This window comes from Dipteris shenzhenensis, chromosome 25 (assembly GCF_047967505.1).
Source record: "Dipteris shenzhenensis isolate YYH24624 ecotype China chromosome 25, Dip_SZ_1.0, whole genome shotgun sequence".
Lineage (NCBI taxonomy): Eukaryota > Viridiplantae > Streptophyta > Polypodiopsida > Gleicheniales > Dipteridaceae > Dipteris > Dipteris shenzhenensis.
Window position 1 is genome coordinate 6,611,361 of NC_141620.1, and position 15,560 is coordinate 6,626,920.

Consider the following 15,560-nt stretch of genomic DNA (forward strand, 5'->3'; position numbering starts at 1 on the left):
ATTTGATCCTGTATTATTTTTTCATGATGCCTTCTATGGTATATTTTTGTTGCGAGAACATGGAAACGTATAAGGTTGCAATTTGTTTTATTGACAAGCTTTGATTTGAATTGAGAAAGTGAATCAAGTTGTTCTCATCTTCTAAACATTCAAGTGACATATGTATGCTTTGTATTGCACACTTCAAGAAGGTTGATTGTGGTCGAGAGCAAGTGAACTTTTTCCCTGCAATTTGTTTCTCCTATCGTGAATATGTTAGAAAGAGTTGTCCCATCGTAAGAGAATAAAACAAAAGTTGTCACGTTAGTGGAGGAAAAGTATTTTAAGTAACTTATGACCAGCACACGAGACGTGGAGAAAGTTTGAGCCAATGTTCTCACATGATCGATGTAGACTGTTTCCTTGGCATTGTTGCTTAGTGCAAGTGCGATTGTGAGCCAAGGGTCAACAACTTCTCCTTCTTCGGTTGATATGTGATGAAATAAAGTGATAGCAATGTTGTTGTAATCGGTGAATGTGGAACTGTCTGATATTAAACACATCTGTATTGTGTGGATATTTGCTAAAAAACGTATTGCTCTCTCGTAAGCCTTGAAAATGTAAAGAGTGTTTAAATCCATAGCATATATCTATAAATTGAAGAGTAAAAAACAAATGAAGTAATCCTTTTGATGCTATGCTGTGAACTTCAAGGCACCAATCCAAAGTTGACACGTACAAGATAAAAAGATGCTAAATTGTGTGCTCGTAAGCAATCACAAATCCTGAACTATTCATTGTGAAGCTACCACTAGGCTTAGTCTGGCATGCATGTGCTGTACATTAAAATCATACACTTCGAGGAATGGCACCCCCCAATCCAAAACAAGTCAACTTATGGGCTCTTGATAGTTGCAATAACTGGTGGTCCGGTGCACAAAGTAATGCGGTTTGAAAGGCACGACAAAATGTTGATGGTCTGAAGACTTTTGCAAGCAAAGCCATATGGATCCAAATGGTCTTGGCTCACTCGATCACTGCCACAGGTCTCACATATGTACTCCACCAAGCCAGTGTCAATGTTGACAATGTGCAACACCTCGAAAAGCTGAACATTTGTACTTGAACAAACATGTGTTAGTCAGTGTACACGTGATTGCCAAAACGGGTTCACTTAAAAAAAACAAAGAATATACCTTTGTCCCATAACCAAGGTGTGCAACCTAACCAACAAAAGTCATTTTGAGGTTGTCTTTGGTTTCACCTTCCAAAATGTCAGCAAGAGTGGTAAAGTCGTATATGCAAAGTGTGTTCTTTGCCTTCATGTATGATACATTTTGCAAAGTGTACGTGACCACCCCCTCTTCATTGAATTATTGGGGATGAGGTGGGTAAGTGTTTGTTTCTGTTCATTCACAAATGACAACTACCAAGACAACGAAAAGTTAAAAAAGTTGTGTTCCCAAAAGTTGTAAAAAAAATACGCAAAAGAGTATGAGAACTTCGCTCACTGTGGTGCGATCCTCATCACGTAGGCCATCAACTATGATGAGCTGGTCCCCACTAGCATCCTCCCCACCAAACCTTTATGATGACAAAGGCTATAGTGGCCATCGCATTGGTGATAGAACCCTTGTTGTCTGCAAAGCTAGCAACCCACGAGACATATTTACAAATCGAGGTTTCGGGAAGAAGTTCAAGAACTCCATCAAATGGCTCGGCATGAATGACGCAAGTCGTCGCATCTACATGGAGTGAGTACTTGCAAGTACCACCGCCATACGCCCTTTTTTGAACTTTCGCTCCTTCGATGTAGTAAAAGTAGTCCACCTCCAAAAAATCCCTAAACTCTGGAGGTAAGTTTGTGAAATAGCCAAGGTGGCAGTGTGTGAGCATGACCTATCAGTTAGCTCCACGGGGGCAACCATACTAGGTACTTAGCATTTTGTACCTTGTAGGATCTGTACTTCACAAGCAACTTCTCTTCGAACTTTTGAATGCAATCGGTGAGCTGGCCATTAAACACTCCACTGGAAAATTAGCAATTTCGAAAAATAAGGTTTTTCCCTTTCAAAGTACCTCACAGGGAGGCCACATACAACCATGTAAGTTTCAACAATAGACACACAACATACCTCTCTCATTCCACCAAAATAAGCAGAAGCAGCTGTCTTGTTCTTCTCCACCATGCCCCTCGCTCCCTGTGCAGATTGCCAATTCTCGTGCACCTCGTTTGTCCTTTATCCTTATTGCCTTGAGCACAGGTTCCTCGACAAAAGCTCAAGTTCAATAAGGCCGAGAAGGGAATGCATAAGGAGACGGGGAAGCGTGGCAGCCAGACAGCTTTGGAAATTTGCCTCAAAGCCTAGCATATATTCTCTGAATGCGCTAGATTTCCGTCGATCAAACAATAGGCTCAGGTTAACTTCGCAGGCGACTGGCAATGACAATGCAGGAAATTTGGAGGAAGAGGAACATACGAATGACGTCGGCAGAGAAGGGCAGGCAACGGCTGAGCCATACTACACGACGCTGAAGGAAGCGTTTATGACAGGAAAACGTCGCTATATGAGGGACTTACGTCAGCATTTACAGAGAGAAGCTGGTGTGGAGCTTGATATTTTGAGAAGAGCTTGCAACGCGGCCATTGCCTACCTCGAGGGGGGCCAACAGCTAGTCGCTCTTCAGCTACCAATCTTACAGAGGAAATTCAAAGATTATTCATCTCGGGCAGTGGAATTTGGGGACCTTATCAGGCTACAAATATGGCCGCAGTTTGTTTTGTGGAATCGCTTGGAGCAATGGAAGGTAAGTCCGGTTTTGCTCAAAGAGACATTACAATGAGCGTATTTTCGTTGTTCTAACGCACGAAGTGACCCTTTCAGCCTTTGGCATTCAGCGCCTTTGTTCCTAAACGGGACGTACGTTTCTAAGAGTGACTTGCATCTACATTTTATATGGGTATGCCCATTTGCCTCAATTTCATATGCCTTAGGATCACTCAGGTTTTACAGCAGCATGCTAGAATATGGCATCCGAACCCAAATAGGGTGATCATGTTAATTGGGAAGCTTCTTCTTAACAGGCCTTAAGCCAGGCTTGCTTTTTCGGCTAGATGTTGCAGTCGCTATCTGAATAAACTTAAAAGAAACTGTTAGAGTTTGACATCTCCTGTAGGTACAGTCGGGAGTGAGGGTTGCTTTGTGGTGTGTCTGCCCAGTGTGAGGTAGATCACCACGTTAGGAGAGTGCTGGACTATTGCCAGGGCAGGGGCACTCTTGCCAGGGCACTGCACAGGTTTTCCAGGTTGGGACAAGGGCTGTATGTGGGGCTGGAGTGCCACGTCAGGCCGTAGGTCGGGGGGGCTGAGTTGGGGCCAGGTCGGCCACCCAACTGGTCTGGTTACACCGACCAGACTGGTCAGGTAAACCTGAGTAGACCCGAACCACCTGGGTCAGGTTAGATCACCTTGCATAAGCAGGTCGACTGCATGCGGGTCACCCCTGTATAGGGCGCCTCTTCTCTCTATCTTGTACTTGAGGTTTTCTCAGCAGTTCATGCAAGTTCTTCATTGATATTTGGGTGTCCATTGTCTCTTCCTCTGTCACATTTTTTCCACTGTTCGAGTTTGCTTGTTGTGCTCTCAGTTTGCTGTTCGCATTCCGCCGCACTTTCACATGGTATTAGAGCAGCAACTTGACCAGAAGCTGGGACCTGGAGAACGTTTGGAGCAAGCAACAGTTCGGATTTCTTCGCTGCTGTTGGAGGTAGCTGTCTGCAGGCGCTTTGAGCTGAGGTATGGACAGTTCTGGGATATCGTTTCGTCCCATATCCCACCCACCCTTACTGCATCACTCATGGATGAAACCATCGTCCGTGCCTTGAGTGTTTGATGATTGTGCATGAACATTAGAGCACTAAGCTTTTGGGGCTGAGTGAGTTTGCTGCTGGAAGGAGTGGACATATCGGTTGTAGAGGAGCACTTGAAGAAGGGGCCAGTTTGGGGTAGAAGGTGATTGTTTGGAGAAGGTGTTGCAAGGCGTGGACAGCAAGGAACTATTGAGAAGGTGGTACAGGCAACAAGCATCAGAGCAGCCTCTTCTCCCTTCCCACATTCTCTTGCAGCCTCCTCTCTTCTTTCCCTAGCCTCCTATCTCTTCTCCATCCCCCCCCCTTCCCCTTTTCACAAGAGCTAGTTCTCCACCCCTCTGAGATGGCAACTTTACTCGAGATGGCTGAGAAAGAGGTCAAGATCCCTGTTCTACCCACCTTCATGTTGACCATTAGTTAACTACAGGGTTTGAAGAGTGATGATGGAGTCTGAACTTCAGTCCTGTGACTTAGCCGGCTTCATCCTTGTGGGCATCAACAGGCCAGACCTGCTTGCAGAGCACCTTGGGATCTTGAGCTGGAGGCCTAGACCTTGGCACAGCTCTGGGATTGGGCAAATGTACGTGTCCGATCCTTTATTTTCTTGAATTTTACTCCTCAAGTTATTGGCCATGTCAAGCACATGATGCTGGCCAAGGAGATATGGCAGCACCTAGCCTTCCTCTACAGCTGAGTCTCCTCGATGAAGAGAGTCTCCCTCAAAGTGCAGATGAGAGTGTTGAATGTCGTCCCATCTTTCATCCCAGTACTCATCTTTCTATTCTTCTTTTATCACCAGTGGGAGTTTGAACACTCTCACATGGGAAGAGTTTGTGCCATTGGTGCTTGATCAGGAGGAAAGTTTTCAGAGTCCTCCACAAGAAGGTGATGCAGAGGCTTTTGCTGCCCCGCAGAACCAAGGATAGAGCAAAGGTAAAGGGGAAGTGGAACTCTTCTTCCTCCTCATTATTATAATTCTGGTGCAGAGAAGGAACCATTGAAGGCAGACTGTACATGCAACCATTGTGGCCGAAAGGGTTACTACTTTAGGAAGCGTTCTGAGAGAAATCAAGGCAAGGGTGGCGGTTCCTTGGTTGCAGCTATCACCCCGCACCTTTGTTTATTTGCATGTCACAGATTGTTTATCTTCTCTTCTGAAGAATTATTGATGCTGATTTGAAGGAGGAGAGGGGGTTGCCCTCAAAGTGTGTGAGAAGGGAGTGGATCTCTAGGCACATGATTCCATCCTGACAGAGTTTCAGGACTTTCAGTTGAAGTCAGGCATCGTGTCTATTGGTAACAATTCCACACGTCCAGGTTGTGGAGAGGTGAGGCGAGATCTCATTCCGGATTGTAGAGGAGGGAAGCATTCTCCAAGGTATTGTTTGTACCATCAATGGGCTTTCAATCGTTGTCAGTGCATGGGATGTGCAAGACTGGCAAATGGGTACGATTTGATGAGCATTCGGAAGCCATCCAGGACATTTTTTATTGTACAGGTGGTTTGGGACGGGAGAGTGGATCATGGTGTTTGCAAACTCTTAGTTCCATTGGATAGGACGGTCAGTTGGCTACAGATATGCCGCGGTACCAAACGGTGGATGGCTTGCCGATTGATGGCAATAAGCAGGGACATTGTTGTGCCTGGACATGTGGGCAGAGGCATATGGAGCTCAGTACAAGGTAGGCTCCAGGTAGGCTTCGCGACCACAGGAGTTAGTCTTTGTTGACTCGAGTGGATCTATGCAGACCACTAGCTCAGGACGAGAGATCCGGCTGATCCAGAGGGGTTGTCCTATTCTGCAACAGTGGTTTGTATATGAGCTGCTGGACACTTTTGGGTCAGTAGATTGCCGGTGAGGGATCCGACCAGAAGTTATACCATGGATGGTCCTTGTTGTGAGATTACTTCCCTGTTGTATTGGACACACGCAGGTTCATCAATTTGGTTGCGGTATACCAGGTTGACCTTGAAGCTTCCAGAGGGGGTGTTGAGCTTGTTCGTGCAGATGCCTTTGCGCATAGGATTGTAGTTCTGGTGGTAGTGGTAGCATATGAAGTATGATGGCAGAGAGTCTATGCTGATGGAGTGACGCAAACTGGGAAGGAGCTAGACTCGAGGAGATTGACATCATGATTAGGAACATGTGGCTCAGCATCCGAGGCGGCTATGCAATATGATGGGGATTTCCCTGTCGGAACCCACAACCATTCAATTCGGTGTTCTTCTTCAAACACTGGACCACGCACCGGACCTATTTAGTTTAACAAGCCTCTTCTACTACAACTGCTTGGAGAGCATTCCAGCTTCCTTGTGTTGATCAGACATCTAGGAGCTGAGAGGGGGCGTTAGAGTTTGATACTTCCTTATATGTACAACAGGAAGTGAGGGTTGCTTTGTGGCTATGCCCACCTAGTGTGAGGTAGAGCATTAGGTTAGGAGACTGCTGGACCAGTGCCATTCAAGGGCATGTCATTGTCATCTTGCCAGGGGTACGGCACGGGTTAGCGGCTGATTTCTAGGCTAGGATATGGGTTGTATCGCGTCATGCCACCCCAACAGCCAGGGTTGGGGGGCTGAGTTGGGGGCCAGGTTGGGTGGCCAACCTGTTTGGGTTACATTGACCAGACTAGTTGGGTAACCCGGCCCACCTAGGTCGGGTTAGGTCGATCTGCTGGTCCCCCAGGTCGGCCTGCAAGGGTGTCACCCCTATATAAGACCCCCTGCCCCTCTTTCTGTGTCTTGTAAGGGGGTCACCCCTATATAGGAATCCCCTGCCCCTCATTTTGTATCTTGTAATTGAGGTTTTCTTAGCAGTTCCATGTGAGTTTTTCCCTGGTATTCGGATTTCCATTATCTCTTCGTCTATTGCATTTTTCCTACTGTTCGAGCTTGCTTGGTGTGTTCTCAGTTTGCAGTCGGCATTCCGCGGCAGTTTCACAAAAACAACCATATCTGATGGGAAAAGTTGAAGCGGCGAGGGACGTGAGTTGTATATTGACGACTCTAATGAGTTCAAGAAGTGCAACACACATAACAATTCTACATTTGTACCATGCATTTTGCACATGTCATATTTCTGAATAAGTCTTAAGCCCATGTCAGAAGCCTTGGTCAATTGGTCTCTTGCTGAATATTAATGCAGTGCCAATGTACTAACTAGTTAGAGGGTTAGGGGCACTTTTTCGTTATCTAAGGTTCTTCTCTTTAACCACAGTTAGTGGTTGAGTTCAGGTGTGTGGGGTTCTAACCCTAGCTTGGGTTGCCCTAGGGTTTTGTCTTGTTGACTACCCTTGTACTTATTCACTTTTCATTCTTGCGACTTCAGTTCATTCTCTTCATGTTTCACACCTGCCATACGTTGTTCCCTGCTCCCATCTCCATCATCTCGAGCACTGGAATTTGGGAAATTTATCAAGCCACAATTTGGTCTCAATTCGTTTTGTGGAATTGCTCGGGCAAAGGAATGTAAGTCCGGCCTTGCTCAAAGAGACAGTAATTAGTGTTGCACGTTGGAAAGTTTGAACTAAGGATGAGTTTGATCTCCTCACCAAGTTCACACACTTGAACTTGGACAAACTACCATTTGACACCTACCTATCGAAGGACTTGCAGTTTACCTGCATAGGCTTCTTTAGGCCTTTGAACTTCTCCAATAGGCATAAGTTGCTATGACCAAACACCAATCTCTCCAACAACTGAGGTGTGGAGGGAGAGATGGTTTCTCTTCTACTCCAATTCCTCTCAAAGCTGCAGCGTTGCAGTCCTGCGAGAAGACTCTCATAGCAACACTCCTTAATTTAGGGGTTGCCACTCCATACTAGCTGACTGTCTCTGCTCATGGCAGTGGCCCTCCGAGATGTCAAGCTAGAGATTTTGAAACCAGCAGCTCATCCTCTAGCGGTTCCACAAGTGCATTATCGATCTTTGAAATTAGATCTACATATGTGTTCCGTCCATTGCTCAACTCCTCAGCAATGTATTGCTCCTCAGACCTCCATAAAGGGTGCAATATATTCGCTGCAGCACGTAATTGGCATGTGAACCCAATTCCACCATCCCTCCCATATGTCTTTTATTATCTCATCTAGCCTGAGAAAAAAATAACAGAGCATTTAGGTTTCCTTCAACTCCACAATTTCTGACGTACATGGCAAATGAAGAAGTGAGTTACTGTTCTAACTTCTACTGTTACATGTACTGAGTATTCAGAATGTAGCTTACCTCTCCGGACTCAATGTTGTGTTGTTGCTGAGGCTTCTACCAATATGAGCTCATACAATAAGCCAAGAGTAGATCAAGAAGGCTCTCCTCTTGCAGATCGAGAAGGCTCTACAAGAGTAGAGCCTTCTCGATCTGTCAATCTCAGCATGCCCTCAAGGTGGCTTTCAAGGCTGAAGCTCATTCTAAAAGGCTGCGCCCATCACTGTTGCACTGAATGCCAACGCCTTTGGATTAGTATGACAATCCCATGCCATCCACGCCCGTGAAACTACGGTGCATAGTAGGCCATCATGCATCCTAATCAGTTTCTCTAGAATGATGCACGTGTACACAAAGCGGTTTTATGAGGGCTTTAGTAACTCCCAAGTCAGTGTTGGCTCTGTAGATAGCCAACCCTTTCGGCTTCTTTGTCACAAAAGGAACAAGGGAGCATGAGTGTCCATAAGGGTTGACACCCATGGTAGCTTTCCAAGTACAAATCTAAGCAACGGGCTGCACATGGCCTGGATGGAAATCCTTCCTCCACCATTCACTCCATTGACACGCAATTGCTTGCATTGTTTGTCACAACCCGTTTGCCCACATCCAAGATCTCTTGCTTGATAGGATGATAAATAAACTCCCCTATGGTAGTGGGACCGGCAACTGATGCATCCATGGCACGCAAGATGGTGGTGCCCTTGCAACAAGACACTATGCCTATGCCTTAGTCACTCTACCAATCCGACAAGATACTACAGCGATACTTTACCTAAGCTTGCTTCAGAGGTTTCAACTCCTATTGAAGAAGATCAACCTCCTCCCGCAATTGCCTTGTGCGCAAGGCCTTGCATGAAGGGCCCTCTCAATCCTCACCAATGTGAGAAATCGCTCTTACCATTCTCCTCCAAGTGGTGCTTTCAAAAGACAAATTACACTTGTAAAAAGTCATGAGCATCTCCCTGTGTTCTTGTTCTTCTACATAGCTCTCATGGATTGCTTGATGCCCTTGAAGCCTGCACGGCATCCTCTACTGGTATCTTTAATCTCTTTAGGCTCAATGTGAACTTCTGCAAAGAGGGGTCATTCTTGTCCTCCCTTACCCACTTCTTCATGCTGGGCTCAATGTCGTCACTATCATCCCATTGAGCTGTAAAAATTATAAAGGATTGAGCAACTTCAGGTGGTACTTGCTTGCATACCTTAACCCTTTGGCTGATACACCCCCGAAATGTGTCTTAACTTGCTGCACACCTCCCCAATCCACAGTAGTTGCAAGTCATCCTCTTCATACCCATGGTGCACTAGGAGGCCACAACAGTAACGTGGCTCCATGTAGCATCTCATTGGCAGCCCATGGTTGTTTAGGGGGGGGGAGAGAGAAAGAGAGTGCAGGGTATACGGGGAACTAACACAGACCTGTATGGCAGATTGGCACAAGTGGAAGATTGGCATAAACTTGCAAATTGATGCAGATGTGTACGGCAAGTTGCAAGTTGCAACCTACAGTGGCTGATGCGAGCCCTCAGTAGTCACTGCGGTGGATTCTCTAAGAAGACTCAAGGCTCCTGTACAATTGTACGGGAGTTGTGGCTGCTGTATGGATAGCAGAAAATGATGATACCAACGAGCTGTGGGAAATTGTGCGGTCTCTTGAGGTGTACGGAAAGTGACTTCTCGGATGTTGAAAATGACATTGAGGCCCCGAATTACGTTTTGCCCTCTTTTATGGAATCTGCCCCAAAAAAAGTTGTGTTTGCAAATGTCCAAAGTATGGACATTTGGTCAAACGCTTTGTATTTTACCAAACGCATTTGATTGCAACTGTGAGGTCCATAATCTCGGAGCCTTTTTGAGCCCGTACAAAGCTTCTTCAGTTTGCACATTTGCTTACCTGTACCTGGAACATGAATCCCTCTGGTTGATCCACGTAAACTTCTTCCTCCAAGTTACCATTTAGAAGTGCAGACTTGACGTCCATCTGAAAAATAGACCATCCAAAATGGGCAGCCAAGGCTATGACTGTTCGTATGTCACTATCCATGCTGTTTGGGTGAGGGTCTCATCAAAGTCAAGACCCTCTGCTTGAGCATAATATTTGACCACTTCCTGGCTTTCTACTTGTCCAAACGGACTTGAACTTTGCTTTACACGCCCACTTGATGCCGATCACCTTCCATGTGAGGGGTTTGTCCACCAAGTCCGAAGTGTGAATCTGAGCCGCTGAAGCATAGTTCATGGTGGGATTTTTTGACATTCATTGAGATCTTCTCACCTCTGAACTTGATTCTAGAAATTCCATCACTCGAGAATCCTAGAGAGTCTTCAAGTACCAATCTGGAAGCTTCCTCTCGTTTGCTGAAGTCTTCTTTGGTGGTTCGGGTGCCTCTAGCTCAGTCTTTGACTCCCTCTCCTTCTCTTTCTGCTTATAGCCATTTTGGGTGTGGATGGGGGGCGAATGCCTTTACTTGTTTCCCCGACTGTTTCTCCACCTTGACTCTCATTGCTTGAACTTGTCAAAGGCTTGCGACCTTTTACCCAAGTAGAAAACCCAAAATCTCACGGCTGTAATCCTTGAAGGTTAGGAAATAATGTGATTTGAGTAAACATAGGTCCGCAAATTGACCCTTTCATCTACCATCTCATTGAGGGATTATGCTATATCTATGCCAGCTATTTGCACACTTGTGTGTGCACCTTTTCAATGATGGCCCCTTTTCTCCTTGGCCCTTATTTCTTCTTGTCTTTTTGTCCAACTCTTCCTTTTTAACCTTCATCTCTTCCATTGTGCCCTTCATTTTCCGCTGTGTGTCTCACAAGAACCTCATTCAGTGCTTTAGTCTTAGATATTCTTTTTGTCTCAAAGTGTACAGTCTTCTTGATTTGCAAATCTAGGGGATAAGAGGCATGGCTTGCATGATTGCCGAGAGCAAGTTGCCCTAGCTCATATCTAAAGGCATTCACCGCCTTTGTGGTGAGGCATTGCTATGCGTGTGCGTGTGCGTGTGTGTGTGTGTGAGAGAGAGAGAGAGAGAGAGAGAGAGAGAGAGAGAGAGAGAGAAGTAGAAGTAGAGTCTATTAACGTCCTCGGGGGGCCAAAAATGACCCATGGGACCCGTCTCAATACAATGTAAAATAGAGTCTCCTCAAGGAGAGGGGTTAGGAGTCTGAGTTCCTGACGCCAGGTAAAAAAACGAGTGACAAAAGATCCCAATGTTGCCGGAGAGGCAGTAGAGAGAACTGATGTCAGCTGAGCGGAGTCCTCCTATATCTGCTGGTAGTCCTCCCTGATATGTGCATATCGGGGGCATTGTAGAGCCACATGTCCTCCGTCTCAACTGTCTGCATGTCACAAAGGGTACAGACTCTAGCATGTCTGGGTTGATGCATCCAAGCTTCCTTCTCAATTGCAAATGTATGAGATCTGGTACGAAACCTGGCTATGTTTCTGCGATATAGAAGGGGGATAGGTGTGCTAATATAAGGCTGAGCATCAGTCTCTATGGACATGTATGTAGACCAACATGTGGGATTTATGTTGTCTTGGTAATATTCCAGCTTTACCCTCTTTTTACTTGTCAGCCAGTGAGTTTGCAAAGTGCTTAGTAAAGACAGTTGAAACTCTTGCATGGTGACCTTTTCAGGCGGCATGGTCAAATATGCTTCCACTTTCCATTTGTTGAACCATTTTCTTATGTCGGTTGCCCATCCTGTACAGATGATCTTACTTTTGTGGTTCTTTTGAAGCTTTGTGCTGGCATTCCGTGTTTTGTGAGGCAACCTATCAGGTTGCATTTGCTGCACCTCTATTAGGTATTGCATAACTCTGATCAGTGCATGAAATTTAATCGGCCTCCTTCCCATTTCCAATAGAAGTACTGAGTATGGAGTAGTGGGTTTGACACCAAGGTGTCGCCGTAAGAAAGCCTTTTGCATTTTCTCAATATCATTCCATGTAGAGGCTGAAATACTGCCTCCCCATACTTCCACTCCATATAATGCTGTCTGTACTACATATGCATCAAACAATACATTTCGAATTTTCCAAGTCCTGGTGTCAGTGTGCCTACAGTCATTCTCAAATTGGTAGTACTTCCCCCAGCCAGTGTCCATCCTTTTGTGTATACATTGCCACCATCTGTGATCTGCTGGGATACCAACCCCTAAGTATTTGAAGGTGCTGACATACTCAATAATCTGTCCATCAAAGGTGATTTCAGGGGGATGTTATGGCTGATTGGTACAGACTGCCATCATCTTTGTTTTTCCGACATTCACTTGCAGCCCACTTTCCCTACAGAAAGTCTTGAGCACTTGTAAAAGTTTGTGCATAGAGTCTGGATCGTATGCTAAAAGAACTACATCATTTGCGTATAGCAACAATAGCACTGTCCATAGTCCCAATTGCGGTCCTTGCAACCCTTCCTCTGTTGCAAATTCATTGATGAGTTCCTCGAGTTGATCAATGCATATTCCAAACAAGGTAGGTGATAGAGGGCAGCCTTGCTTCACTCCCATATTACTCTCAAACACATTTGACATACCCTGTGCTTGTTTGAGTCGGCATAATACCTTTTCATAGATACGAGAGATGCCTAATCTCAAGGCCAATGGGACTCCTATTGCTTGCATTCTCTTCCATAGTCCTCCTCTTGGAACTGTGTCAAACGCTTTCTTGAAATCCACAAAGCAACAAAATAAAGTGCGTCCTCTCAATCTGCACTCATCCATGAGGACTCTCAAGGTAATAAGGTGGTCGGCTGTCCTGTGCTCCTTGCGAAAGCCTGCTTGTCCAGTGGCCCTTTTCTGGGCCTCTTCTGCCCATGAGCTGATTTTCATTTCAAGCACCGTATTGAAGAGCTTGGCCAATGTAGAGCTGACCATTATAGCTTTGTAATTTGTGCCTGAATTTTTGTCTCCACCCTTGTGTAAAGGCTGGACACAATTTTCTTGCCATTCTTTAGGAAAACCATGGTGTAGAGCATGTGTTAGGATGTGTGAGAGCCATGTCCTTGCTCGGTCTCCTGTCAATTTCACAAATTCAGCCTGTATCTTCATGTGATCTGAGGCTTTGCCATTAGCCATCTTCTTTAGTCCAGCTTCAATGTCTTCAAAGGTAAAAGGACTAGTACATGTGACCGAGAGATCCTCCTTCCCCATTTCAGTGGCATGTGCATGATTGTACAACTTGGTAACATAATCAAGCATGGTTGCATCTGCTATATCCCTTGTTACTTGTTTCCGTCTTCCTTTTACTTGTTTCCAGCCCTTTCTTGGATTTTTTATGAAAGTAATCAAATCAGATTTCTCTCTTTCTAGAATATATTTTCTTTTCTTTTTCCTTGTGAGGGCATTGTATGTCTTCTCCAATTGTTTATGCCTGTCTGCATCCAGTATGTATTTCAGCTCTTTGCGCAGTTGTTTACATTCCTCGTCATATCATTTCTTGTGTGGTAACCCTTTGACCTGTTTCTTTTTTCTTGTAGATGCTGCTCCAAATGTTTGTATGGCCGAGGCAAGTATTGCTTCCTACAGGGCCGAGAGAGAGAGAGAGAGAGAGAGAGAGAGAGAGAGAGAGAGAGAGATGTATTAATGTCCGCGGAAGGCCTCACGGGCCTATGGGACAAAGTGCGGAAAACACCAAAAGGGAAAAAAGTTCATACAAGCCACAAAAGGCTGGATCAAAGGGCGCACTAAGGCCTATGCTGAGTACTATGCTGAAATAAAGAGCTCGATAGCTCAAGCAAAAACAAATACCAAACATGTCGTATCATATATCATGTACTATCTGAAAGTAGGAAGAGAACTGGAATTGGGACTGGAACTTAGAATCTGAAACCCAGCACTATGGTGTGTCATCTATGAGCAGCAAAAATGTCTCGGATCTGCGTCGGTCTGGCTGTCTCACGCTGTGGCGCGGCTGAGGGGGATGTGGTCTCCTCAATCTTTGAACCCGTTGAGCTATGTTTAGAGTGACCCCTCTTCTCAGGCAATCTCCTCTGAGGAAAGCTGTGATAGGTTGGATCTTAATAGAGTGTGCTCTGGTCGCTCTTTGTGTCACGCGTCCTTTCTCGGCAATCCACTGCTCGCATATTAGCTAGCTCCTCCTCATCCACCCCACGGTGTCTTGGAGCTGACTCAAATGCATAGAAATCTGTGACATGTCGCTGTGTTTGGTCAACCTCTGTATCCTGTGGTTTGGTCCCTTCCTGCTGCTCCTTGATTTGTCGTAACAGGGTCTCCCTGTGTTGGCACATCTCAAGCAGATGAAGCCCAATGCAAACCTGGTCATGGAAGTGGATCAGTCACGACAGTGGGCCGAACCCACTCCCATTCTGATAGAGACAGTGATATCGCCCCCAGATCTCGTAGTAGGCTGGGCAGCCGCAGAGAAAGTGCTCCTCTGTCTCAATCACTCCTAGCGTGCATAGCATGTAGATGTGCTGCTCTTTGGGTATACGTGTTGCTCTCCCTATCTCAACTCTCAGCTGATGAGATGAAACCCGCATCTGTGCCGATCCTCTGTGCGTGTGAGACTTCTGTATCCTCTAGATCTTGGGGTCTGATGATGAATCCCTCCTCTGAGACTCTCAAGAAATGATCACGGTAGAACTTGGTCTTGGTGTGGAGCTCCTGATCTACCCCCCTAGACCGAGATGTGTGAAGCTGGAGGAGGTCTAACCATATGATACGGTTAATCTCATCTCGTGGGATCGACTCAGGGGTTGCATCCATACTGTACTGAAAGGGAGGGAGCCCGTCCATCTGAATCCCATGTGTCTGGAAGATGGCATCAATTTGTAGTGGTGTCATGGCAAACTCTGCCTATACTATTTTATGCAGGATTGAGGGCTTGCTCCGAATCATCCTATATCCCATAGTCATATGTAGCTGCTCGAATCTCCTCCACTCTACTATCGGTAGGTCACATTCCCAGAAGAGTGCTGCATACATGGCAGTCGGTTGCACTACTTCGTCAGTTTATCTTGAAATTGTGCGTGGAAGCACTCTCTCTCCAATCAGGCTAGAGCACCTTGTGTGAGTCGTGCATGGGTTGCATGTGTCATAGTGAAGAGGGGTCCTGGGAAGACTGCTCCTAGATAGGTGTAGGACTGCACTATCTCCATTGGCTTGTCTCGATAAGTGAAGCTGAGTCGACGGAGCACTGCATGTGAGGTGTTGAAGACCGTAACATTGGTCTTCCCAAGGTTGACTATCAGGTCTCTCTCTCTGCAGAACACCTCTAGGGCCTCCGAATGTCTCTGCAATCCCTCTACTGAGGATGAGATAAGGACGATGTCATCGGCGTATAGCAATATTTGTATCATGAGATCGGCAAGTAGTGATCCTTCGCCTCCTAGGTGGTCTATGAAGGAATTGACCTCATTAATGTAAAGCCCAAAGAGGGTTGGTGAGACGGGGCAGCCCTGCTTCACTTCGATAGTACTCTCGACCCAATCCGATAGACCACCTCGAGCGCGAACTCTGCCATTTGACTGACTCATAC

The 15,560-nt window shown here is 45.9% G+C and overlaps 1 protein-coding gene across 4 annotated transcripts in view; it reads left to right on the top strand.

Moving 5' to 3' along the window:
- Positions 1 to 2,097: 2,097 nt before the first annotated feature.
- Positions 2,098 to 15,560, top strand: part of FTSH12 (FTSH protease 12) — a 127,914-nt gene continuing 114,451 nt past the window's right edge. For all 4 annotated transcript variants that reach the window (XR_015543424.1, XR_015543425.1, XM_087396384.1 and 1 more), the window contains exon 1: positions 2,098 to 2,787. Coding sequence is in view for 2 of the 4 variants with exons in the window: in XM_087396384.1 (XP_087252510.1) it covers positions 2,167 to 2,787 (621 nt within the window). In the remaining 2 variants the exon portion in view is untranslated. The remainder of the gene's footprint in view (positions 2,788 to 15,560) is intronic.